The sequence below is a fragment of the Peromyscus leucopus genome, chromosome 3 (genome assembly GCF_004664715.2).
Source record: "Peromyscus leucopus breed LL Stock chromosome 3, UCI_PerLeu_2.1, whole genome shotgun sequence".
NCBI classification, from domain to species: Eukaryota; Metazoa; Chordata; class Mammalia; order Rodentia; family Cricetidae; genus Peromyscus; species Peromyscus leucopus.
Window position 1 is genome coordinate 67248993 of NC_051065.1, and position 26906 is coordinate 67275898.

Below are 26906 nucleotides of genomic sequence, written 5' to 3' on the forward strand. Positions count from 1 at the left end.
ACGTCCGCGGCGGGCTGTGGCTGCAGCTCCAGCTCGCGAGCTCCGCGGCGGTGGCCCGCGTGATTGACGGGAAGCCCGCGGGCCAGGTAACGCGGAGGGGAGGCGGGAGGCGGTGTCCTCGCGGCCCGGGCTTTGCCGCCGTGACAGCCGAGACTCCCGGGCCGGCTCGGCGGCTCTCTGCGGGGATGTGCAGCCGCCGCGGCCGCGCTCACTCGCGCTCCCTTCTTGACAGCTCAGTTCTCCCGTTGAGAGAAGGATCATGAAATGGCCTTGAAACCTGCCAAACTCTTCTCCTGGGAGGCTGGTGGGGGAGGAACTTCATTTGCTGTCTGGTGCAGGCGGCGGTGAAGGTTGAGTGGCCAGGATGCCAGGATTCGAACTCCGGGTGCTGCTTCCATCAGGCTAATCAAAGGCTCCAAGCCCGATATGTTTCACCCAGCAGATGGAGATCGCACATAGTTTTAAGTTGTTAGATTTATGAATAATAAACTATTACACCATGAGCTCTTCATTTAACGAAAAGATGTTTTGAATGTGATACGAAGTGGTGTGCACTTGTGTGTGCTCTTTCGTTCAATCATTATTAAGTTGTGTGTTGACTTTAGGTTTTACTCATCTTACATGCAAAGAAGTCCTTAAGACAGCGGTCCTCAACCAGGTGTCGAAGGACCAATTCACAGGGGTTGTCCAGGACCATCTGCGTATCAGATATGTACATTACGATTCATAACAGTAGCAAAATAACAGTTATGAAGTAGCAACGAAAATAATTTTATGGTTGGGGGTCACCACACCATGAGGAACTGTATTAAGGGGTCACAGCATTAGGAAGGTTGAGCGCCACTGCCTTAAAATATGCTGGCTTCTTAATTTCCGTCCTTTTAAGATGGCTGAGAATGTTCTAAGGAAATTGATGACTCTGCTTTCCTGAGGATCAGCTCTGGAGGTACTGTACAAGGACTCACTCACCTCCCCCACCTCTCCAGCCTGTCCTCTGGGGAACCCTTAAGAGGAGATTAAAGGCTTTGTCAGCACCCAGGACCTTTGCAGCTTTCCCCTGTCAACTTTCTGTACTGTCTCACTGGTTCACAGTCTTCACCTCGCTTAGGATTTCTGTTTCCAAGTTGCAGTTTTTGTTCTCGAGACACATTGAACGCAGTAAATCTGATGGGGAGCCACTTCAGCGGTTCACCTTAGCCCTGCTGATGGCGGTTGTTTCTGCACTGCTTTCTCAATTTTATTGACATTGGTGATGTGTTTTTCATGGAAATCTTTCTAACTCTGTAACTGAATTTCCTTTTCATTTAAGACATTTGCTCTGTATGTACTGTTTTGAGTGGAGACACTCGTGTGCAGTTTGTGAAATCATTGAGTATTGTTTTGGATGGGCAGTTGTAATGGGGCAGCGGAGCTGGTGGGCCTGATGAATTGCCTGTGTAAACGTCTTTAGGAAAAAGGAAGAATTCCAGTGATTGTTAGAAGAGTAACATAGTTAATGACCGGGTATTGGGGAGGAAGGCATGTAAATATTTCTGATTTGCCTTAAAATGTGTGGCAAAACATTCATTTTGAAGCAAATGTTTCTAGTGGTGTTACTGAGTGTCTAGAGGACAGTAATGACCACAGAAGAGGGAGACCTTGGTTCTTGTCCTGCTCTGCCACTGTCTGTATGACCTTAGCTTTGCTTTCCCTGCAGATTTCCTTTGCTTGTGTCTAAAACAGTGAATTGATCGATCCCGGCGACTCTTCTGTCTCAGACTTGCAGTGCTAAGGATTTTGAAACGTCCATTTTAGTGTGGGGGAAGAAGATAGAAACTCCCTTACTCAGTTGTGTCCTTGTTCCCTGCTCTCCAGGTTACGTAGTTCTCCGAGTCACCCTGATAAAAAGGGATTATGAAAGAGCTGGGAAGCTGCAGGAACCGCCATCCCTACCGACCGCATCCCATTCTTTCTGTGATGACATTTCATTGTCTGTCCTTTGCTGGTGGCCCTAGGTATGTGCTCTCGAGTGTGGCTTTTATTCTCACTTTTCTAACCCGTTTTCATTTTTTGCTCGCCATGAATTCACTTACTTCGGCTGCTGTTTTCTCTCGGGCCTCTTTTCGTAGAAGGCCTCTGGCAGGGGTGCCCATGCCCACAGCTCGCTGTGGGAAGGGGTGTGGGCCACGTGATACAAGTTATGCTTGGCTAAGGCTGTGAGCAGGTCAGACTGTGACTGACGTGTCTCGGGGTGCACCATATATTTTAGATCAAGCACTCACTAGAGCACAGTGATGAAGTGCTCTTTTTACTATAGTGCTCCCTGTTTTTATCTCTGCCTTGCTTTACCCCCACCCCTTTTTGGGGTTTATTTATTTATTTATGAGACAGGGTCTCACCATGTAATCTCTGGCTAGGCTGGAATTCGCTGTGTAGACCAAACTGGTCTCCAACTCACAGAGAGCCGCTTGTCTCTGCCTCCCGAGTACTAGAATTAAAGGCTGTGTCTCTATGTGGGTACTTTAAGGTATTTTATTGCTCTTTTAAAAAAATCTTTTTTTTTTTTTTTTTGAGAAAGGGTTTCCTCTGTGTAGCCCTGGCTGTCCTGGATCTCACTCTGTAGACCAGGCTGGCCTCGAACTCACAGAGATCTGCCTGCCTCTGCCTCCCAGAGTGCTGGGATCCAAGGCGGGCGCTGCTGCTGCCGCCGCCGCCGCCGCCGCCGCCGCCGCCGCCGCCGCCACCGCCGCCACCGCCACCACCACCACCACCACCACCACCCGGCCTATTTTTGTAATCTTTGCTGCTTCTGTCTTTTTCCTTCCCAAAAATGCCATCTAAAAATGATAAAATTTCTGTGTGTTACCTTAGCAGGAAATCTGTGTAGCTTTCTTCAAGGCAGTACATTTTATGTATTTATTTTTTATCTTTATTTCTTGGCAGTGTGGATTGAACCCAGTAGCTACATAACTCCCAGGCCTAAGGCACCTTCAAGTGTAGACCTAATTATAGAGTAGGTAGCTGTCACCTATGTTGATTTTTTTTTCCACCAGATAGTAGCTTCAGGCAGTATTATGTAGGGAAAATATTTTAGGAATGGACCTTTTCCCCAGAAATTCCATTCCAGGGCCAAATCCAGGGTGTGTGTGTGTGTGTGTGTGTGTGTGTGTGTGTGTGTGTGTGTGTGTAGGACTTAGTTGTGTATGGTTGTCTTGGACAGCGCTATGTGTGCCTTTGCGAGCTGGTGAGCATACCATGTCTCTTTTATAATACACACGTACCTCTGTGGCTGCAAAGTCTTTTGGAGACTAATAGACAGGGGTGGTTCTTAGAGTACCCTAGGCTGAGTGAGGGCTGCTGCTGCTGCTGTTAGATAATATTCATAACAGCACAAAACGGAGCCCTGAAGCAAGGCAAAATGGGATTTGAATGAGAGATTTTAAGGTAGGATTAGCCATCTGTTAATGTTTTTAATGTTGCTATTACAGTGTTTTCATAAAGATACATGGAAATACTTCATGAAAGGCAGTTTGAAATGCTCTATTTTTTTTAAAAAATAGTTTTTAAAACTGCAACCCAGCAAGAAATCTTTATCTTCAGATTTCATAGACTTATAATTGCATGCATGTCTATATAAAAACAAATATCCTGAGAAAAATCTGCAGTGTGTACATTTTTCTGTGATGATTTTTGCTTTGTTTTTCAAAACATTGCTAATTGCAAATAATCTGTTCCCTGCTTTTGAAGAGCAGTGGGGTCCTGAGTTGGGAGTTTAGATGTGTGAGCTGTCTCCAGTCCTCTGGGGTTGCTGGAAGGTCCTTGTTCCCTTGGTGTTCTCTTCCCTTTCTTTTTATAATTCTAGTTTAGGACTGGGCGGTGGTGGCGCACGCCTTTGATCCCAGCACCCGGGAGGCAGAGACAGGTGGATCTCTGTGAGTTCGAGGCCAGCCTGGTCTACAAAGTGAGATCCAGGACAGGCACCAAAACTACACAGAGAAACCCAGTCTCAAAAAAGCCAAATAAATAAAATAAAGTAAAATAAAATATAATTCTAGTTTAACTAGTTCATGATTCATTGTCTTTTTTCTAGTAATAATGCTGGCCTGACGTGTTTATCTTCTGGTTTGGGCCTAGGGTGAAACCACTAAAATGTTGCTTAACTACTCGGCTTTTTGCATGATGGTATGCTGTTTGGTAAGAGTGTCAGAGAGCTTCGAACAGTACTTTCCTTTAAAGCAGTGGTTCTCAATGTGTGGATTGCAACCCCAAGAGGAGTTGCATATCATATATTTACATTACAGTTCATAACAGCAGCAAAATTACAGTTATGAAGTACAACAAAATAATTTTATGGCTAGGGGTCACTACAACGTGAGGAAAGGCCATAGCATCAGGAAAGATGAAAACTACTGTTTTTTGTTTTGTTTTTTAAAGACAGGCTCTCACTCTGTGGTCCTGGCTGGCTTTGAACTCAGATATTTTTGTTTCTGTGTCCTGAGTGCTGGACTTTAGGCATGTACCATTACACCCTGCTTCCTGTAAAGATTTTATAAGTTGGGGTGGGGGTATTAAAGGCTGTAACAAATACAGAACTTTAGAGAAACTTCTACCAGTATTTGCTGGTTGACTCTTGTGCTCCGTAGGTAATGTTTTAGAATTTGACATATTGTGCTTAAAATGTTAGCGATTGTTTTTTGTTAACTTTCTGGCGATTGCTAGATAGACTTTGTTCTGTACCGGTGTTCTATTATCCTCTTCCTATTAGAAAACACAAAGTAAGAGTATCTTTGTGTTTGTAAAGACCACCACGTGAGATCATTACTGAAGGGACGTTAGCTCACTCGAGCATGTGGCTCTGGCAGGCCTTGCCCTTCTCCCCTACTCCCTCTGCCTTGTCGAAAACCATTAGATTACATTTCTAAGCTAGCCACCAAGGTGTAGCCCCTTATTTGGACACTTCCTCCTCCTGAGACTGAGGTCCAGCTATCAAAGTATTCAAGTCCAGCAATCAGAAGTCCCTTTTGGTTTACTTAACTACATGCCCAATTAAAATTAAACACCTCATCCTAACGGTGTGTGTGTGTGTGGTTCCCATTTTACCTTTATAAACGGCCGTTTTCCTATATGCTGTGTGTCTGTCTCCTCTATCCAGAGGCAGTCCTTTGTCCTCCAGGACAAATGCCCCTCATCCCTCCCCTTTGCCCCTGGTTCCCTCTCTCTTCTGTCTCTGTCTCTTAGTCCCTGCCCTCTGTCCCCCTCTGGGGTAAATAAATCTCCTTTGTGCTGAGAACTTGGTCTTGGGGTATCTTGAGCTGACTCCGAGGTGCCCTATGTTACTGGTCCTGTATGTTACCAGATTGCCTGACAAGTTCTTAAGAAAGGGTCATGGGGCTTTCTTTGTCTGGGGTTTCCTGCTATTTGTGAGGGCAGAATGTCATTTTTCTATCAAAGGTCGACAGTCTAGCGAGGGCCCACGTTCCGTACATCTCCCTCACCTCTGATCTCTCTCCCCACCTTGTAAAACCATTATGCAGAACTTTTATTTTCCTCATATTTATGTATACCCCCCCTCAATGGAATAGCAGACTCCTCCCTTTCCTTCATTGTCTTTGCATGAGTCTTTTAAAACTAGCCAATCGGGAATGACTGTGAGATCAGACCCCAGCCAATCTGGAAAAGACGCAGTCACCGTGAGTGTTAGAATACAAACGTGTGCTTGCTAGCCTGGTTTGGGGTCTTAGTGCATCTTTGTGCAGGAAGGAATTGCTTTGGCAAGCTGCTGTCCTGGCTCCTGGGATTACTTGTGGGACAAGGATAGTCTTTGTTTCTAACTCACTCGCTTTGGCTTCTCCAGACCAGGCCAGGCTTATCCATACTAGGGCTTGGGAACCCTCCCCTGATTTATTTGCTCTTTTCTTTTCTTTTCTTTTCTTTTCTTTTCTTTTCTTTTCTTTTCTTTTCTTTTCTTTTCTTTTCTCTTCTCTTCTCTTCTCTTCTCTTCTCTTCTCTTCTCTTCTCTTCTCTTCTCTTCTTTTCTTTCCTTTCCTTCCTTTCCCCTTCTTCCTTCTTTCCTTCCTTCCTTCCTTCTTTCCTCCCTTCCCTCCCTCCCTTCCTTCCCTCCCTCCCTCCCTCCCTTTCTTTCAGATTTATTTGTGTGTCTGTCTGTCTGTCCATGTTTCTGTCTTCCCATGTCCATGGTGGCCAGAAGAGGGCTTCAGATTTCCTGGAGCTAGAATTATAGGTAGTGAGCTACCCCAGCATGGGTACTGGGAACTGAGCTGTCCTCTGAAAGAGCAGTAAGTGCTCTTAGGTATTGAGCCGGCTCTCCAGCCCTGCTATTTGCTTGTGTCAAGAGCAGAAGAAGCAGTTTTTCCCTTCCTTCAAAATTCTGGTCAGATGCAAATATTAATGGTTTTAGTTGGCAGGAAATTGGGACCAGGCTTTGTGCTTTGGCGGATCAATTGCTACCTCCTCAGAGGGGTTACCTAAGCCCGTACCTCATAGAGACTTTCGCAGACACAGACTGCTTCCATTTATTCAGTGTGGTGCCTTATAATAGGAAATTAGCTTGTTTCTGAGTTACTTATCAATTGTCCCACTTCTGCTAAGGCGGTGTTCTCAACCTTCCTAATGCTGCGGCCCTTTAAGACGGTTCCTCATGGTGTGGTGACCCCCAACCATAAAATTACTTTCACGGCTACTTCATAACTGTAACTTTGCTACTGTTATGAATCATGATGTGATTATCTGTATTTTCCAGTGGTCTTAGGTGACCCCTGTGAAAGAGTTGTTTGACCCCAGAATGGGTCATGGCCCCCTGGTTGAGAACTGCTGTTCTAAGGTATAATTGTCAGGAACAGTAATCCTGTTTTCACCTTTCACATTATCAACTCATGACACACAGTAGGTGCTTTAATAGATAATGTGAATGCGTGGATGAACAGATGAATGAGTAAACCAAGCTCATTCATACATTAAATGAAACTGCATGGATAAGGTATAGAGCTTTATTCATTTTCCCCACACTTGTTCTGGAAATACATTGATATGTATTGATATATGATGTGATAAGTAGATCTTGGTGAAGGGATCTACTTCTTGAGGATGACATCTTTGCTTCACTTCGTGTTCTTTTCTGCTGTGTGTGGGAGAGGATGTATTGGATTTCTGCCCATATAGCTGTCTGCCTTGTTCTCTGGAGACAGACTTTTTCGCTGAAATGGCTGTTCTGGGTGGCTGGCTGGCAAGCTCTCAGGATTGGCCTGTCACTCACCCCCACCCCATGCTGGGGTCACTGGCAGAACCATGCCTGGCTCTTTACACAGATGGCAGGGATTTGAACTTGGGTCCTCATGCCTGCCGAGCGCTTTGTGCCTATGAGCCATTTCTCCAGCCCCAGTTCTAGGTGTGTGTGTGTGTGTGTGTGTGTGTGTGTGTGTGTGTGTTTGAAAAAACCCATGTTAGAAAAAGATCTAGCCGGGCAGTGGTGGCACTCGCCTTTAATCCCAGCACTCAGGAGGCAGAGGCAGGTGGATCTCTGTTAGTTTGAGGCCAGCCTGGGCTACAGAGCGAGATTCAGGACAGCTAGGACTGCTACACAGAGAAATTCTGTCTCAAAAAAAAAAAAAAAAAAAAAAAAAGAAAGAAAGAAATTAAGCTCTAAAATTAAGTTTTTCTTTGTGTGTGCATGTGTGTGTATTCATTTATGTGCAGGTACACTCGTGTGTGGAGGCCAGAGGACAACCTTGGGTATCGTTCCTCAGGAGCCATCCATGTTGATTTGGAGATAGGCTCTCTCACTAGTCTGTAACTCCACACCTGTGCTGGACTTGCTGGCCTGCAAGCATCTGCTTGTCTTTGCCTCCCTGGTACTGGGATTACAAACATGCCACCATCACATTTAGCTCCCTCCCCAGGTATGGGTATAACCCGTGTTTGTTTATTTAAAGTGTGAGTGTGTGTGTGTGGTGGGGGGTCAGCCTTTTTAGGCAATTTCTGAGGATCAAATTCAGGGTCTGATGCTTGCAAGGCAAGTACTTTACCAGCCTTAATCTTTGTTTATAGATCCTTCTTATAGAAACTTTGTAATGCTTTGATTCATGTGAATAAAATGTATTTGAAACATAATGGACCAATAATAAATTAATGAACATTTCAATAATGGTCAACCTCTGGATCTTTGCCCTAATACTCTTATGTTATTCTTTTAAAGAGAAAAAGGACAGAGATTCATTTAATGTTACAGTTCATTCAGTATTTGCAAATTCATCCTTATTCAAAAAAACTTATCAGACCCTTAAATGTATTACCAAAACACATACATCCACACACACATATTTAAGTAGGTATGCCAAGAAATGAAACAATAAAAATGATAATTTTAATGCCAATAAAAATGAATGAAAAATTTGAAGTGGCCACTGATTTTGTTTCTGTTATTTTTGAGGAATTCTAGGGAAAGACTGAATTTTGTTCCCTGTTGTATTAATGTAGACTGTCGTATAATTTCATACAAACCATGATGAGGACTGCGGAGATAGATAGCTCATGGTTAAGGGCACTTACTGTTCTTGCAGAGGACCCAGGTTGGTTTCCAGCACCCACATGGTGACTCACCACCACCTGTAACCCTAGTTCCTGGAATCTGGCACCCTCTTTTGGCCTCTGTGGGTTTCTGCATGTGAAGAGTGCGCATAAAGTCCTGTAGGCTCCCACACATACACAAAAGTCCCTCCTGGAAGGAAAAGGTTAACTCCTTGAGGATCCGTGAGGCTGCCTTTCGCTTTTCTGTCGGTTTCCCTGGGTCTCTTCAGTCTGTATGGTGTCGGCCATGTCAGGTTTGGTCCCCCCAGTTTTCTGGACACGCAGCGTCTTGGGAGTAGTGTGGCAAAGAGAAACTGGACCGAGAGTCAGGACCCATGTTCTGAGCCCCACGTTTCTGCCGCTAACTGTTGTCTCATTCTTGAAAAGACGCTTTAGTCTCTGCCCTTTAGTCTTTTCATTATGTAGGGACATTGGATTAGATTTCTCTTTGGTTCCTCTAATCCAGTAACAGATAATTGAAGATACTTTAACTTTACCTCCAAATTCCCATTTTCTGCCTTTCTACCCTCAAAGAAAAAAAATTGCAGAGAGTCACATGACTGCTTGGGAGAAGGCAGAATGACGTGCAGGGATATGCTTAGAGCAGTGAGGCTTTTGTCAGTGACTGCTGAGTGTTCCTCAGGCTCTGTAGAGCAGGTGACAGAGTCCAAGGTGAGTTAAGGGTGTGGGTGGCACCAAGGAGCACACGATTGGACGGCATGTCAGACAGGATCACTTGGTGCACAGTGATGTATTGTGGGAGTTAGAGGACCAGAGTGGACTTGAATGGAGGGAATGCGCTTTGGAAATCCATTCAGCAGAGGTAGCATTTCAACACGTACTTTACTGTGTGTAATGGCTCATGCCTGTAATCTCAACATTCGTGAGGCCAAGGAGAATTGCTGTGAGTTTGAGGCAAGTCCAGGCTACATAGTCTGTTCCACACCAGTTAGGCTGAGTGAGATTCTGGCTCAAAAAAACAAAAACACCACCACCAAAACATATAGCCAGGCGTGGTGGCACACACCTAGTTATAGCATTCAGTAGGAAGATGGATCTCTGTGAGTTCAAGGCTATAAATGAGACTCTGTCTCAAAAAATAAATAAATAAACATGTAAAAAACTCTATAAACAACAACCCTCCCACCAAAAACAAAAAACAAAAAAAAACCCCAAACTCCACATTCAAACAAACAATCAATATCCCCAGATCCTAGACTCCTTGGAAGAAGAGCAGTGGGCGGGCTTGAATGAGATGTGCCCTCATAGCCTTGGGTACTGAATACTGGGGTAGACTGGAGAGCCTTAGGAGGTGTGATCTTGTTGGAGGAGGTGTGTCACTTGTGAGGTTAAAGGCTCACATCATTGCCAGTTTGCTCTCTCTGCTGAGTGACGGTCGAAGCTGGGAGCTGTTAGCTGCCTGCTCCAGCCACCATGCCTGCGGCTGACTGTCACCCTCTCCGGCCACAGTAGACTCTTAAACCTGTGCAATCACAAGCCCAGTAAATTCTCCTTCTGTAAGTTACCTTGGCAATGGTGATTTGTCACTGCTATAGACAAGTCATGAATACAGTGGACCTGAGGTTTTCTTCAGCTAGACTAGAGGCCAGCAAGCCCCATCTATCCTCTGGTCTCCAACCAGAGGATGCAGGTGTGCGCTGGATGCCTGGCCTGTTGCATGGATGTTAGGATCTGAACTCCAGCCTCATGATTGTGCAGCAGGTGCTCCTGACCTCCGAGACATCTCTCAGCCTGCTCAAACTTTGTTTTTAAAGGTATTTTGACTTCTTTGAGGACAGTGGATTGAAGTGGGCTTGAAGAATCCAGGGATCCACTTGAGAAGCAGCTCTAGGAAGCAGCAGGGTGGTGATGGCCGGGCTACACTCTGCTGCCCTCCTTCAAGTCCATAAAGGACTTTTCAGACACTTCGTTTCCTGCATGTCTCCTCTCTTTACTTCTTTTACCTCGTGCCTTGTCTTAGTTACTTTTCAGCTGCTGCGACAAAGCACCATGACCAAGGCAACTTATAAAAGAAAGTGTTTAATCAGACTTAGGGGTTCAGAGGGCTAGGGTTCATGATGGTGGAGCAAAGGCTTGGTGAGTGGCAGGCACAGCGAAGAGCTCACATCTTGATCCACAAGCGGGAGGCAGAAAGAGCACACTGGGAATAATGTGAGTCTTGAAACTGCAAAGCCTGCCCCCTCTGAAGCCACACCTCCTAATTCTTCCCAAACAGTTCCACCAGCTGGAGGCCAGTTATTCAGACCTGTGAGCCTATGGGTCCATTCTCATTCAGTTTACCACATGCTAGAAAGATGGTTTCCTTTTTTATTTTCTGCAGGTCAGAACTTTCCTCTAGGAGTGTTTAAAATGATGGTAATGATTTAAGTGGTGGCAATAATCTTACCTTAAACATTCTGGGGATTACATGAGGATGTAGTTGCATTTTACTTTCTGAAGTCAGTAGTAGGCAGTGTAGCGGTGCAGAAGTTAAGACTGAAGAGTGTTTTAGGAGCTGGGGCTGTATCATAGTGGTAGGTTGCTTGCCCAGCTGGGAAAGGTCCCGGGTTCAGTCCCCAGCACTGAAAAAAAAAAAAAAAAAAAGTAATTTTTAGATTGCAATCCATTTTGGCCAGGGAAAGACTGTTAGATGGTGGTGGCCCAGAGCTCTTAGTGATGGTGTTGGTCAGTCAAGTTTCTAGGCAATGACTCTTCTCTCACCTACATGGCTTTCCAAGTGCCTGGCTGGTATTTGAAACACAAAGAAAAATGGGCTGTTTAAAGTGCAGCTTCTGCAGTCATTTAAAGCTTTGAACATTATACAGAAAAACACAGTGAGTCCTCTTTTTTTCCTAATTGAGGCTAATACTTATTTCTTCTCTAATCACTGAACGTATATAAGTAAATTACTATTAGTCGCTGAAAGTTTGAACTCCTTGTCTGCCCACCTTCCTATACGAAAGCATAGATGTAAATCCCAGAGAACAGGAATGTGTTCACATTGACACTGAAGTGGTTCAGTGGAGTTGGTTTTTCTCCTTCGTGGGGACTTGGCCATCTTGGCAGTAACAACTTGTGTTCTAGTAAAGGTCACTGGTTTTCAACTTCCCGTGCCCAGGTCCAAGCAGCAGGGTTTGATGTCACACCAAATGAACTGATTCACATCGTGGAATTTACACACCTCCCCTGCAGCTGTTGCTGCTGCTTTACTTTGTGAGGAGATCGGACATTTTGGGCACTGTTCTTCTCTGTTTTTGCTGTGCATTGAGGACTAACGTTGTGTTCTGTAAAAAATATTGGTAGCAGCAGCAGGTAGCACACATCTGTAACCCTAACACTTGTAAAGGCTGAGGCAAGATGACAGAGGCCAGACTGAGGTGCATATTGTGATCTTTGTCTCAAAGCAATGACAATTGTAAAGACTGATGCTGGCTGGGAGCATCGCTCAGTGGTAGGGAGAACATTTGTCCATCATGTGGGAAGGTTCACCAATACATCATTCAAAAGCAAAATGAAAAGATGAGGCTTGGTTCCCATCCTCATTCTAATTTATAGGTGTAGGGTGTGATTTGGTACTGGGATTATAAAAAATCTGGCCGGGTGATTTTTATATAAAACATTACCTGAGAAAGACCAAAGGCAGATGTATACCTTTAAAAACTTTAGTTACTTCTTCCTGAGTGGCTTGGAATTGCTTGTGGGATTCTCAGGCTAGTTCTCAGGTCTTGGGGCGCTTCAGGGAATCCTCTTGGACTTTGGAACTTGTGCCCTTTGCCAGACATAAGCTGGCTCCTGGGCATCTGTTTAACTTGGGAAAGTTCTAGAGTGTTCTTTCTTCTGTGTGCTGTCCATGCCTACTTTCTTCTTTGATGTCCTTTCAGAATACCCTAGTGTAGAGTGGGGCCAGGTGCTCCCAGCCTCTCAAACCTTTGTTACTCTCCAGACAGCCCTCTTCTCTTTACACTTCTCCTGGTGTGTATGCGGTGTACAAAGCAGCGGGTTCCATTGACCTTTGCATACACGTGTAGAACGTCTGTTTGTCAAATTCACTCCGCCTCTTATGCTCTTTGCCCTCCCTCTTTTTTCTTTTATACTCCAAGTCCTCCCTGCTTCCATGTCTTTCTTTTAAAGTTAACTGGCAACTATGAGGGAAAGCATGGCACTTTGTGAGACTGGCTTGTTCCCCTTATTGATGATTTCCAGTTCTGTTCATTTCCTGTAATTAAGTTTGCTTTTCATGATGGCTGAATGAAACCTCTATTGTGTGTATATACTACATTGGTTAAAAACCTTTTCATAATAAATGTCTTATTACCATGAGAGATCATGGAGCAGACACTACCAGATTGCAGAGCCTAGATTCCTTATCATGTTTAGCTCTCTCCAAGACCCTGACTTCCTGCAGAGGTAGGCATTTTGTGAAGTGGGCATTTTATTCTGTCGAAGGCTGAGTATTGTAAAAACTCTTGGTCAAGAAAAGGGAATCTGGACTGGGTGGAGAGCTAACATTCCAGTTGGGCATGGTCAATCCCTTGACCTAAGAACTACTCCAGTAAGCCATGTTACAGAGAGAGGTGTTGTGTGGTGGTGGTGGTGGTGGTGGTGGTGGTGGTGGTGGTGGTGGTGCACGCCTTTAATCCCAGCACTCTGGAGACAGAGCCAGGTGGATCTTTGTGAGTTCAAGGCCATCCTAGTCTACAGAGCGAGATCCAGGCACCAAAACAACACAGAGAAACCCTGTCTTGGAAAAAAAAAAGGAAAGAAAGAAAGACGGAGAGGTGTAATAATTACTCCTTTAGTGTGACACTGTGCCTTCCCTTACCTGACCCCACCCCTAGAGTGTAGCTTACCGGGCCACTGTGATGCACCTTCATGAGCCTGCTGCCTGTTCTGAATCAGTCAGAAAAGTGTCACTTCTCTTTTTAGTTCTCGTTTTCTAAGCATGCTTGCCTTACGCCTTGAATTTCCCCAACATTTTGAGCTTCCATATGCTCTTTAAAGCTCCCCTCCCAATCATGTTGCTGTTTGTGAGTTACGTGTCTCACTTCCATGCTAGCTGAAACTAATTCTGTTGAGATTTAACAGTTTGCCTGCCTGGGGGTTTTCTGAATAAACGCTAATAACAATTTTCTTGGGTTTTCCTTTGGGTCTATTCTTAAAATCTTTTTATTAACAAGATCAAGAACCCCAAGAGAAGACCCGGATTCCCCCCTTGTCAGTCCTGAGCAGACACACTGTAGAGTCCATGTTGGGAAGTTCTTGCCTTTATGAAGGTCTCTTTTCTGACTGTTGGGTGTAATCAGATCTGATACTGGTCACAAAGTCCAGTGTCTTACACTGCACCATTATCTCATCTGGATTGAGCAACTTACTAGTTGTTTTTTTTTTTTTTTCCCAATTGGGCACCAGTAGAAGATTTCTGTATGTGCAACAGCCAGAAGTGAATTCAGAACCACATGTGCAGTGAACCCTGTGTTTGCGGCAGTGTTTGCCCAGGCTGCATGGTGTAGCCTTGGCTCTGATCACACAGCATGCCGTTCTGCAGTGTGCATGCCTCCTCCGTGCTGTTTTCAACGCAGTGCTCATAGTCAAGGCTGCGGCACGTCACCGGCACCGTGTTTTCACTGCCCGTACGGTGTGCTTATGGAAAACAAAGGCCTTGCTGCTTTCCTGCTTCCGCTCCTCAGCACATCCGTGTCAAGTTAGCATACATTTGGATATGCTTTCTCTCCCCCTCTTCCTTTCTCTTTCTTAGCTGTCATTTAAATCTTCACCTGCTAAAAATACCTAGCTTCCTGTGTTCTCGGTTCTCCAGTGAAGTCACTTTGCTGACTTTGCAGTTCAGACTTTGAACTAACTGACCCATTCAGGAGAGTCCAAGTGTTTCATGGGGTGTTAAGATACACAGTGTAACCTGCAGCTTGTATTGGAAGACACAGAAGAGCCAGTATACAGCAATACAAATTTATGAGGCAGATGGATCTGTGTGAATCTGAGGCCAGCCTGATGTACATAGTGAGTTCAGGTCATCCAGGGCTACATAACAAGAGCTTGTCTCGAGTAAAACAAAAAGTTGAAAGCATCTATTCGCTGGAAAGCAAATTTCTTGGGTAGAGCTATAGAGTATCCCTCATACCTCACTCAGTATGTGCTGAATGAATGCTACTTATTGCTCCATGGGCTTGGTTTTTTGTTTGGTTGTTGTCTTGTTGTGTAGCTGAGACTGACCTGACACTCCCATGCAGCCTAGGTTGGCCAGGAGCTTGCCATGCTCTGTCTTGTCCTCCATGTGCTGGAGTGCTGATGTGTGCCTCTGCGGCTGGCCTGTTACCTTTACATTGTTGCACTATGCTCGCCTCTAGTCATGTTCTCAAAGAAGGTTATATTTAGTTTTGTCATTCCCTGGTAAATGGATTAAAATTGAGTTTATTTGTTCTCATTGCAGAAATGAAAGCGTTCCTAAAGACTATTTGTAATAAGCTATGAAATAGTCATGGGAATGCACTATAGATTTTTACTTCGATTATTTTCCCCTCTGGGTAATGAAACCAGAGCTTTCGTCCCTGGGTACTTTGGTGCTCTATAAACACTATTTTTAAACTTTAGGTCTTTCCAAATTTCATGATTGGTTTTAACCTTTCACTTGATTACTTTCCATGTTATGTTGGATGCTTCGTAGGGTTAATGATTTTCACTAGTAATACCTTTCAGTGACACATCCAAATGTTGGCACATATTTCATTATGGAAAATCTTGTTAGGTGCTGGAGTCCAGCTCCAGATGAGGGCAGGGTCTGAAGATGGGTGGATGTAAGAGCAGTGATGGGAGGGATCAGATATAGGACATTTCTTAATTGCATTTTTTTGGAGAAATGGACAGAGAGGAAGCGCATCTCGGTATGGCTTGTCCTGCTCTGACAGGAGCCGTCACCTGTGGGACAGGTCCCAGCAGAGGACATAAGGAGTTGGTGAGGGAAGGAGGTGAACCAGGCCATGGTGGTCGGGAGGATCTTGCAGCTTGACTGACTAGCAGCCAGAGTGCTTCTTTATTTATACAGAATTTAGTAAGCAGGAATACATTCATGATGTTCCAAAACATAGATCATATAATTTTTGGTTTTGGACATGTGTTTCACTTCCTCTTGCTCATCTTTTAGTCATCATTAATAAACTATGACAGAGCAGAGTTATCATTTCCAATATTTTTCCCTCAAGTTTTGACATCATTAACAAACAGAGTTATCATTCTTACTCATTAACCCTATAACCCAACTTTTAAGACTCTAGAGGCATATGACAGTCTGGTCTCGGGCTGGTAGCTTTTGTGGCTACAAGGCCACTAGACCAGAACAAAATCTTCAAACCAGCCCAGGCACATTGCCATGTCCCAAGCAGTGTATTATTAACTTGTAATGGTCAGTGTGCCCAAGCCAAGTCTTAGGCCAAAGCTGCTGCACTTATTATTTAAATTCTGGCATAATACAATGTTTCTATTTTATGTCTATATGTTGAATCCTGGCATTCTGTTGTTCCTTGGTCTTATGACATTACAGTGACTCTATGTGAGCTAACTTCTAAGAGAGGGAGGTTCTGACATCATCTCATTCATTTTTCTCTTCCTTCCTTCCTTCCTTCCTTCCTTCCTTCCTTCCTTCCTTCCTTCCTTCCTTCCTTCCTTCCTTCCTTTCTTTTTTTTGGTTTTTTGTTTTTACAAGACAGCGTTTCTCTGTGTTGTTTTGGAGCCTGTCCTGGACCTTGCTCTATAGACCAGGCTGGCCTCGAACTCACAGAGATCTGCCTGCCTCTGCCTCCCAAGTGCTGGGACTAAAGGCGTGTGCCACCACAGCCCGGTGATATATCTCATTCTTTTTTTTTTTTTTTTTTTTTTTTTTTTTGAGACAGGGTTTCTCTCTGTGTAGCTTTGGAGCCTGTCCTGGAACTTGATCTGTAGACCAGGCTGGCCTCGAACTCACAGAGATCTGCCTGACATCTCATTCTTATATCATCTTTCCACTCCATTCTTTGCTCATCACTATAAGTCTCTGTGTAGGGCAGAGGTGACTTCAGCTAATCTAACTTTGTTGCTGTATATGTCATGTAATTGCCTGAGTGTACAGTGGGAAGAGGCTTGCAGTCTGATCTCCTCTAGCCCACTGAGTCTTGTTGACCTTTTTGAATTTACTTTGTTTTGAATATCTTGTTCCTGAGTAAGTACAGGGACAGATGTTTCAAGAATGTCTCATAGCCTCATGAAGAGACCTCTGGCTTTTTTTATGTGTGTCAGTCTCCAAGGCATAAGAAAGAACTTCAAGTAGATAAGGATATCTCCCTAAAAGTGGGAGGGGTAGTATGTTCAGGACTTTCTTGGGGAAGCTTACAAGCAGTATTTCTGGGAGAAGGCATTCATATGAAATTTCCCATCAATTCAATATCCCCAAATTGTACAAATATTAGAAGTCCCCCAAGTATGTAACAAGTGGAGATGAAAACCAAAGGTGGCATGGCAGCCGTCATGTGGCTCAGCTTTGCTGGATCTTTGTCAAGCAGCTGTGCTGGCTTTATGACTTTTGCCCTTCCCTTCAGATATGGCTCTGCCAGTTAGGCATTTTGATTTCTCTATTTGCTTTTCATCGTTTCTAATTTTTTTTTGAGACAGGGTTTCTCTGTGTAACAGTTCTGGCTGTCCTGGAACTCACTTGGTAGCCCAGGCTGTGCTCAAACTCACTGAGATCCACCTGCCTCTGCCTCCCAAATGTTGGGATTAAAGGTTTGCACCACCACTGCCTGGCCCATCATTTCTAACTTTTTTTTTTCATTCCTGTTTTTGTTTACTTTAGAAATTACCTTTGTGTTTGTGTTGGTGGCCTTGTTTGAACAGACAGACCTTAGAAATCTGGTATTGTCTGTGAACCTTATCAATGGCTTTAGTGACAGATGAGAAGTCATTCGAAATTTTATGACTAAGGTGGTGTTGTACCCATGTTGTGAAACCCCCAGAGACCACCAAGGAGTCAGTTTCCAATGCAATCACACAAGGGTCTTTTTATTGTCAGGTTCAAACCTGGGCCACCGCCCGGCAGATGGAGGGAAATGTGGCAGCAGCAGTGGCGGGCCCAGGGGTAGAGAGTTTTTAAAGGGAAATAACACAAGCTGGGAATTACATGCCTTGGCATTTTGGGATTGGGTAGAAGGCACATGGGGCAAGGTGATTTTTTGAAACTATTGGTCTAGACTTTTGGTGCAGAACCACAACTTGCTGACAGGATCATCTGGATATCTGCAAGGGCCATAAACCACAGGCAGAATGTCTGCAGGAGCATCTGGATCTTGTTAAGCTTTACTGCCCTGTTTCTTTCTTCTTCCTTTCTTCCTTTCTTTCTTTCTTTCTTTCTTTCTTTCTTTCTTTCTTTCTTTCTTTCTTTCTTTCTTTCTTTCTTTCTTTCTTTCTTCCTTTCTTCCTTTCTTCCTTTCTTCCTTTCTTCCTTTCTTCCTTTCTTCCTTTCTTCCTTTCTTTAAGATTTATTTATTAGCCGGGCGTTGGTGGCGCACGCCTTTAATCTCAGCACTCCGGAGGCAGAGCCAGGCGGATCTCTGTGAGTTCGAGGCCAGCCTGGACTACCAAGTGAGCTCCAGGAAAGGCGCAAAGCTACACAGAGAAACCCTGTCTCGAAAAACCAAAAAAAAAAAAAAAAAAAAAAAGATTTATTTATTTATTATGTATACAGTATTCTGTCTACATGTGTCCCTGCAGGCCAGAAGAGGGCACCAGATCTCATTACAGGTGGTTGTGAGCCACCATGTGGTTGCTGGGAATTGAACTCAGGACCTCTGGAAGAGCAGTCAGTGCTCTTAATTGCTGAGCCATCTCTCCAGCCCCATGAAGGGCTTTTTTTTTTTTTCCTTTTTCTTTCTTTCTTTTTCTTTCTTTTTTTTTTTTTTTTTGGTATATCAGCATGAGGATCTCAGGTCCCCTGGAACTGGAGTTACACATAGTTGTGAGCTGCCACGTGGGCGCTGGGAATTGAACCCAGGTCCTCTGAAAGAGCAGTCAGTATTCCTAACCACTAAGCCATTACTCCAGCCCCTACTGCCATGTTTCTTAATTGACTGCTTCTAGGGTATCTGTTTGAGTTGTCATGACATTCCTGAGGTTCTTCCTGGAATTGAGTACAGCCTCGGGTCACCAGGTGGTCTAAGAAGATGGCCCTTCCCTAAGATGGAGTCTGTAAAGTCAAGTCTAGGCCTTAATATTGCCTTCACAGTGGCACATTTTTCAGATATTCTCAACAAATTTATATTTATTTCTCATTTAATTTTGAAAATGTATGTTGTTATGCCCAGATCACGGGGACCCCCAAAAGACCACCATGGAGACCGAATCCATATATAAAAGCAAAGAGCCTTTATTTCAAGCTCAAAGTTTGGTCCCTCTGTCTGTCTGACACAGTGGTGAGAGCAGAGAGCCCGGAGCCTGGGTGGGGCAGAGTTTTTATCATAGCAGAGGTTGGGGTGAGGGATTTCCAGGGTTCAAGACCCTGATTGGCTGGTGTTTGTCTAGGGTATAGATGTGTGCTGGGAATGCTTGGAATGTCAGGTATTTCCCCTTAGATGCTGGCCCTCCCTGAATGGGGTCACCTTATGGCTTTTTCTGGGGACAGGGTGGTACCTGCCAGTAAGCCTGTCATGGCAGCTGCGTGGTCAAGCTGTTGGGCCCCCACATATTTGAGGCAGAGAAAGTTGTCAGGGAAAGATGACATCGGAACAAATCAGAACTCTAGAACTTTCATTGTTGATCCCGATCCCTTTACAGGTGACACTGACCCCTTTGTTCTCCATTTACAGTTATGTCAAAGCAGAGGGAGCAGTGCTGAAGATGGACACACAGCACTAGAGAGTTCTTCCTCTTTTCTCAAAAGTCCTGATTATTTGGTGTCTCGTCTCCAGTTGCTGCTTCTCAATCAAGTCTGTTTGCTTCATCAGAAATGTTTTTTACAATCTCAAGAAAAAATATGTCCCAGAAACTGAGTTTCCTGCTGCTGGTGTTCGGACTCATCTGGGGGCTGATGTTACTTCACTATACATTTCAACAGCCGCGGCATCAGAGCAGCGTCAAGTTACGTGAGCAGATCCTAGATTTAAGCAAAAGATACGTGAAGGCCCTGGCAGAGGAGAGCAAGAGCATGGTGGATGTGGACAGCGGAGCCTCCATGGCAGGCTACGGTAAGAACCACGGGATGTCCTGGGTCTTCTCCTTCCCGGTCGTTCCTGTGCAAGCGCAGCTGCAGGAACTGAGCTCGGCTCCTGGTGTGCTCTTTATAAGTTGATTTTTAAGAGGACAGGTGGATATTTTCAAATGTAAACTAGGAATGTAGTACTCATGCATTCCTCACCCAGATTTGTTATTAACATCTCACGTTTATTACATTTTAAGTACAGTAGAGAAATTCCAACATTTCACTACTACATTCATCTCTTTAAAATATGTACGTATAAAGTATATTATGTGCATTTAGAAATGAGTATGTAATACAGTGTATTTGTTTTATATATGATATACTTTTTTGATTTTTAAAAAAAATTTCTCAATATCAACATCAAATGGAGAACATCATCTATGAAGTCCAAGAACCAGGATTTACCTATAGTTTTAGCATTGCTTACTGCGAGTCTCCCTTTCAAATCCTGGTTCCTGTGTTTTAGGTGTTTTTGTTTGTTTGTTTGTTTTATTTTTTGAGACAGAATCTCTCTGTTCTGGCCATTTTGGAACTCACTATATATATATATATATATATATATATATATATATACACATACACACACACATATATATACACACACACATATATATATACATATACATACATACATATATATATATACACCAAGCTGTCATTGAACTCACAGAGATCCGCCTGCCTCTGCCTCTCAAGTGCTGGGATAAAAGGTGTGCGCCACCACCGCCCGGCTTGTTTTAAGTTCTATTCGTGTGTCTTCTATTTTTTCCCCCTCTTAGATGAGATGGGGAGCTAGAAATTGTCAGAAGGCTGAGACAGGAGAGTCATGAGTCTGAATGAAGCCTGTTCTGTCAGTGCTGGGAATCAAACCCAGGGCCTCACGTAATGCTAGACAAGCACTGTAAACCAAACGTAGCCCTAGCCTGGTTTATTTAATTAATCATTTATTTTGAGCAGGGTCCTGAACTTACCATGTAGTTGAATATGGCCTTGAACGTCTGATCTTCCCTTCTCTCTTCCCCCTAGTACTGGATTACAGGCCTGTGTCCCATACTAGGCAAGTACTTTATTAATTGAGTTATATGCCCAACTCTGTTTATTTTTGAGATAGGTTCTTGCTTTGTAAGTTAGGCTGAACTTGAACTCAACCTTTTCCTGCCTCCTGCGTGCACTGGGGTTGGGCCTCTGCAGTAAGTTTGTTGGTTGGGTGTCCCTTTTGGTCAGGCTACCTTTCTTCTTTCAGCAGAGGTAGTTATGGTGTTGAGGAGAGGCCTTCTTCACAGCAGGGGTCCTAACTGTTGTGAGTCAAAAGTACAGTAGGTTGTCACTCCCAGGCTGCTCTTACGTTCTTTCTGCCCTTCTGTGGTATCCCCTGAGCCTTGGAGGACATGTAGATACCCTGTTTATGGTTCCAGGCATGGTGTAGCACACCTGTAATCCCAGCATTAGGAAGGTGGAGACCCCTGGGGCCTGCTGGCCTATCAGTCTAACTGGATTGGCAAATTCTAGGTACGGTGTGAGACTGTCTCAAAATAAGCAAAGGCTGAGAATAAGTGGCTGTTGAATTGCTTAGTCATAAACTGGGTATCTATATCCCCCTACCCTTTTGGTCTTTTGAGACAAGCTTTTGCTTTGTAGCTCAGGCTGGCTTTGAACTCAAGATCCTTCTGCCTCAGCTTCCCAAGTGCTGGGATTATAGGCACGTATCACAGTGTCCAGCTGTATTTATCTCTGTGCAAATATATATACTCTTTTTCTGGAGAGCTAATATTGTTTTCTTATTTTGAAAATGGTCTTAGAGTTTTATTGCTGTGAAGAGACACCATATAAAGGAAATCAACTCTTATAAAGAAAAACATTTAACTGGGGCTGGCTTACAGTTCAGAGGCTTAGCCCATTATCATGGGGGAAGCGTGGTGGCACACGGGCAGACGTGGTGCTGCAGAAGGAGCTGAGGGAAACCCTGTCTAAACAAACCAAAAGGAAAAGAAAAGGAAAAAAAATAGTCTGCTTCCCTAGAGAGACTCCCTTGGAGAAAAATTAATTTGCAAGTGGCTATCAATTAGAGATAGCTTCTGGGCTAGGGATGGGGTGAGTGTCCACTTCTCCTTTTCAGCTCTAGGACCCCATCTGGTGCAGGTCTGTGTCTGCTGCCTCCGTCTCTGTGAGTTCATGTGTGTGTCGGTCCTGCTGTGTTTAGGTTTTGATTCCTTGGTGTCCCCCATCCCCTCTGGCTCTTACAGTCTTTCTGCCTCCTTTTCTGCTGGGCTCCCTGAGCCCTGAGGCAGGAGGGGATTTGATGGAAACAAACTGTTTAGGGATAAGCGTTCAAGGTCTCTCATTCTCTGCATATTGTCTATCTGTGGATCTCTGTATTTGTTCCCATCTGCTACAGGAAGAAGCTTTTCTGATGATGGCTGAGCAAGACACTGATCTTTGAGTATAGTAGAATATCGTTAGGAGTTAGTTTATTGCTATGTTCCTTTGGTGCTCCAAAGGGTTTAGTTTTTATGAAGTCCAACTTACTCTTTTTTTTCTTTTATGTCTTATACTTTTTCTGATAGTAGCGCAGTCATCAGCAGCTTTATCAGCGGGTGTTAGATGAGTTTCCTTGGTGATCGGAGAGTAGGGTGAGCTGCCTTTTTGGTCCAGGGTCACCAAAAAATAGCACTATCAGTTGCCACTATTGATCACCTAATATCTGTGAGATGCCAGTGAAAAGCCCGAAGGGACAATTTCACAAAAGAGCAATTCATTTTGCTCTAGCTAGGAAAAGTCTACTTAAGCCCCTTCACATTCCACAAAGGTTAAGAATTAGAGCAATGGTGGTTTTTCTGGAAGAAGTTCAAGTTAGAACGAGGTGGCATGCCTGCCGCCCTGGCCAGGTCTCCTGAGTGTGCGGTGTCCACGGTAGACACAGTGCATCTTTCCACAAGGTCAGAATTCATGCAGTGACAGTCAGTTCGCAAGCTTTGCTGGCTTAATTGACTGCAGTATTCCAGATGGTTCTAGGTGTACTGACGGTAAGGACATGAGATATTTTATTCCAATCTTAATTGCTAATAACTCTCAGATCACATATTTTTTTTAAAAAAATGCAGTTTATTATTGTGTGTACGTGTGTTGTGTGTATCACTGTGTGTGTGCACACACACACAACGGCTACAAAAGGTTGGTGACACAGAGCTCAGAGAGGCCTCACCACGGCTGAGGTGAGAGCTAATAGAACGCAGTGCCTGAAAGCTGGACAGGGTTCTGAGCATCTCACTGGGAGGAGCTGCAGAGAACCCTGCCGAGGAAGAGCTGGAGAAGGAGCCGAGAGACTGAGGCCAGGTGCACAGGACTGGACCCTCCAGTCAAGGGGCAGGGTGGGGTGGAGATGGATCAGGATAGCAGTTGGATTAGATCTCATCAAGCAGTGCGGGGCATTGCTGACCTAAATTGCTGGAAGCAGTTTGGGGTTCTTTGTCTCCCCTGGTGCCTGTGTGGCATGGTTAGAGGACAGGTAGGTGGGTTTGTCACCATCGTCTCAATGGTAGATATCTCTGTTTCCTTTTTCTTATAATTCTTTTTTTATGCTCAGTGTTTGGTGTTTGCCTGCATGTATGTCTGTGTGAAGGTGCTGGATTTTCTGGAACTGGAGTTACAGACACTTGTGAGCTGCCACGCAGGTGCTGGGAATTGAATTCAGGTCCTCTGGAAGAGCAGCCAGTGCTCCTACTGCTGAGCCATCTCTCCAGCCCCCTCAATGCCATTTTAATTTGCATGTATCTGATGACAAAGGATGATGAACAAGTTTTCAAGTATTTATTGGCATTTCTTCTTTGAGAACTTTTGAGTCCATTAGCTCATGCTGCATCCTTCTTGGGTCTGGTGTACACCTTTTTTTTTTTTTTGTTTTTTTTTCGAGACAGGGTTTCTCTGTGTAGTTTTGGTGCCTGTCCTGGATCTCACTCTGTAGACCAGGCTGTCCTTGAACTCACAGAGATCCGCCTGGCTCTGCCTCCCAAGTGCTGGCATTAAAGGCGTGCACCACCACTGCCCGGCTGGTGTATACCTTTCTGCTCATATGGAGAAGTTGATGGTCAATGCCTCAGCGTTAGTGCTGGCCTGGTGGTAGTATCTGCACACAAGCAGGATGCAGAGTCAAAACCTCTGCATTTGTCCTCAACATGGAGTCAAGGGCTGCTTGGTAACCTGGAGTCACGCAGGCTGAACCTGAAAGTCACTGTTTCAAACTCAGGAGGTCGCGTGCCCTGGCTCCCCATTCCTGCTCCAGTCTGGAGGGTTCAGGTGTCTTGCTTGTGTTTGGTTGAATTGCTTACTTAGCTCTCTTTACCTGCCTTTTCCAGTATTTCACCTGCCCGGTCCAAGCCTTCTGTATACACTGCTCAAGAAACTGAGCGTAGTGTGTCAAGGGATGGCTCAGGCGGAGAGCACTGGCTTCCCTCCAGAGGACCTGGAAGTACCCACATAGGGCTCACAGCTCTCTTTAGTCCATGGAATCCAGCAGCCTCTTCTGGCCTGGCATACAGATGGTGCACAGACATACATTAGATAAAGCATCCATACACCTAGAATAAATACCGTTTTTAAAAGTGAGTGTATCCCTTACAGAGAAGGAATGTTTTGACACAGACTTTAAACCTGATGCGCTGCTCTCAGAAGTGGAGAATTGCTAGTGTGTTTGAACTCTCTTGCCTTGGGTGTGGTGCTAGTGATGAACGTGACTCGGCTTTCCCTGTCTGGGGTCCGAGTGTGTTCTCTGTAGTACCTTTTCTTTCAGATGCCCTGATAATCGTTTACCTCTTTCCTGTAAACTGTACAGACACGTATTAAGTGCTCTATTGCTATTTAATACGATTTATTCCCATTCTTCCCCTAGCGGATCTGAAGAGGACGATCGCAGTCCTCTTAGACGACATCCTGCAACGCTTGGTGAAGCTGGAGAACAAGGTCGACTATATTGTTGTGAATGGTTCGGCAGCCAACACTACCAACGGCACCAGTGGGAGCTTCGTGCCGGTGACCACCCACAAAAGGACGAGCGCGCCGGGCAGTGTCAGATAGCAGTGAGGGCCAGCTGCAGGGCTGCACCACTGTGGAGTACATCCGTCGCAGGACACCTCTAAACCGCTGCCTGGGACGCAGTGATACTTGACAATAAAAGCTCTACGCATTTCCAAGGAGCTCGCTGGATTCATAGGACGCTAATTCTGTATATAAATTCGCAGGCACCCTTAGTTTGCTTTCCCACAAAGCTCTTCAATGCTGTTCTGTATACTTCCTGGGAGTTTGGCAGCACAGTGGATGTGGTGAGCAGGGAGGTCATCTTCGTATCCATCTTTAGTATCTGAGATCAAGAAGAAACAAAAACACCAGAAAGACACGGAGTCCTTTCTATAAAATATTTATTTAAGTATGTAACATGCTTTTCAGAGAAGCGGACGACAACATTACTGAATTATTCTGTCGTCTGCCCTCATGATGTCCCTGTGAGTAGAAAACATGCTTAATTCCAGTACTATATTTTGTTACTCAGATTATGAGCAGGAAAAGGAAGTGTCATGTTAAAAATCATGTTTTGAAATAGACCCAAAGAATGTTTTCATTTGCACTATCCTTCAAAATAACTGAAGGTTAACTGTATATTTTTTAAAAATAGCATTTGTAAGAGTATAATTTTGAAATGGGTAGCAACCACTGTCCATAGCCTAACCATTGGGGACTATTTAATAGAAATGAGAGTGATCTCTAATCTCATACTTAAAAATTTCTTACATATATTCTGCATAATAATACATATTTTTATGATGAAATGAAAAATAAAATATGCGTGATTTTTCACAATCATGATTGTTGATTTGAAAGTAAATCCCAGTGTCATATGCTTGTAGCCATGGATACTCAGGAGGCTGAGGCAGGAGAATTGCAAGTTCACTGCCAGCCTAGGCAACAGAGCAGACCCTATCTAAAAAAAGGAAAAGGAAAATATTTAGCCCATTGACTGCTTCTGCTATTAGGAAGGCGTACATTATTTCCATATTTTGGTAAATGTTGCTTTGATTATATTGGTGGGGAAAGGAAGGAACTTGAGGACGTTAACCAGATGTATATAATAAATGTATTTGTGCTGCACAAAACTGCTTGGAAAATGTTAATGTTAGTTGATGTTATGTAAGAGTATCCTGTGTTAGGAGATGTCAGATTAGCTACTCATTTTATATAACTGATCACTTTACAAAATTAAGAACATTAAAATATAAATTATGAAGACTGATTATCTTTTTAGGGAAGTAGCTACTGTATACAGCACAAGAAATCTTAACTTGGTTGATTCTAGTATAGAAAAAACCATGTCTTTATTTAAATATCTTTTGTAGCAAATCCAATTGCTATATAGTATTCTATATTTCATAGTATTTATTCTACATAATGACTGCTAAAGAGCAGCTGGCCTCTAGATTCAGACTAAATTGAACTTAGTTTTCAATATTGTTCCTTATTATGATGTGCTACCACAAACAGTAGCAGTGATTGTAATATTTTGTTAAAATGAGTATAAGAATATATTGTTTCACGAAAGATAGCTTTCTGAAATGTCTTCCTTGTACCTTTATGTGAAGAGATTATGTCCCTTTGCTAGGTTGAAGTCTGAAGGGCTTATGCGGTCTCAGAGGGGCTGTGAACATTTCTGTTTTGTCATTGTTTTCAGGGATGAAATAAAATAGATGGTTTGTATTTACAATTGTTCCATGTGTTCTTTAAATAGTGGCTATGCATTTCATAAATGGTAAATGATTTGATTTTTTTTTCTTAAAGTGCCTGGAATGGAACCTAGGGCTTTACGCATGCAAATTAGTTCTCTGCACTGAGTTCCCCTCACAGCCCTTAACGTTAATGACTAGAGATAATCTTTTTTTTTTTTTTTTTTTTTTTTTTTGGTTTTTCTAGACAGGGTTTCTCTGTGTAGTTTTGGTACCTGTCCTGGATCTCGTTCTGTAGACCAGGCTGGCCCTGAACTCACAGAGATCCGCCTGCCTCTGCCTTCTGAGTGCTGGGATTAAAGGCATGCGCCACCACCGCTCGGCTAGAGATACTCTTAACGAAA

General features: G+C 44.0%; 1 protein-coding gene across 2 annotated transcripts; it reads left to right on the forward strand.

The window, feature by feature from the left end:
- On the forward strand, positions 1-26543 carry Ccdc126 (coiled-coil domain containing 126). 2 transcript variants are annotated; one of them, XM_028864162.2, is made up of 4 exons: positions 2-86; positions 1855-1994; positions 19404-19781; positions 24681-26543. In XM_028864162.2, exons 3-4 carry the CDS (start codon positions 19544-19546, stop codon positions 24863-24865), a joined length of 423 nt encoding a protein of 140 aa, XP_028719995.1. In that variant the 5' UTR covers positions 2-86; positions 1855-1994; positions 19404-19543; the 3' UTR covers positions 24866-26543. The 2 variants fall into 2 exon arrangements, with proteins under 2 accessions (XP_028719997.1, XP_028719995.1); XM_028864164.2 differs by lacking the exon at positions 1855-1994 and having other exon boundaries at positions 1-86.
- Positions 26544-26906: the final 363 nt, after the last annotated feature.

What these genes read in the sequence shown, in the direction of transcription:
- Ccdc126 (XM_028864164.2), top strand. Translation starts at nt 19,544, where the DNA reads ATGTTTTTTACAATCTCAAGAAAAAATATGTCCCAGAAACTGAGTTTC. An exon ending in AGCCTCCATGGCAGGCTACG is followed by an intron (nt 19,782 to 24,680) that starts GTAAGAACCACG and finishes TTCTTCCCCTAG; the next exon opens with CGGATCTGAAGAGGACGATC.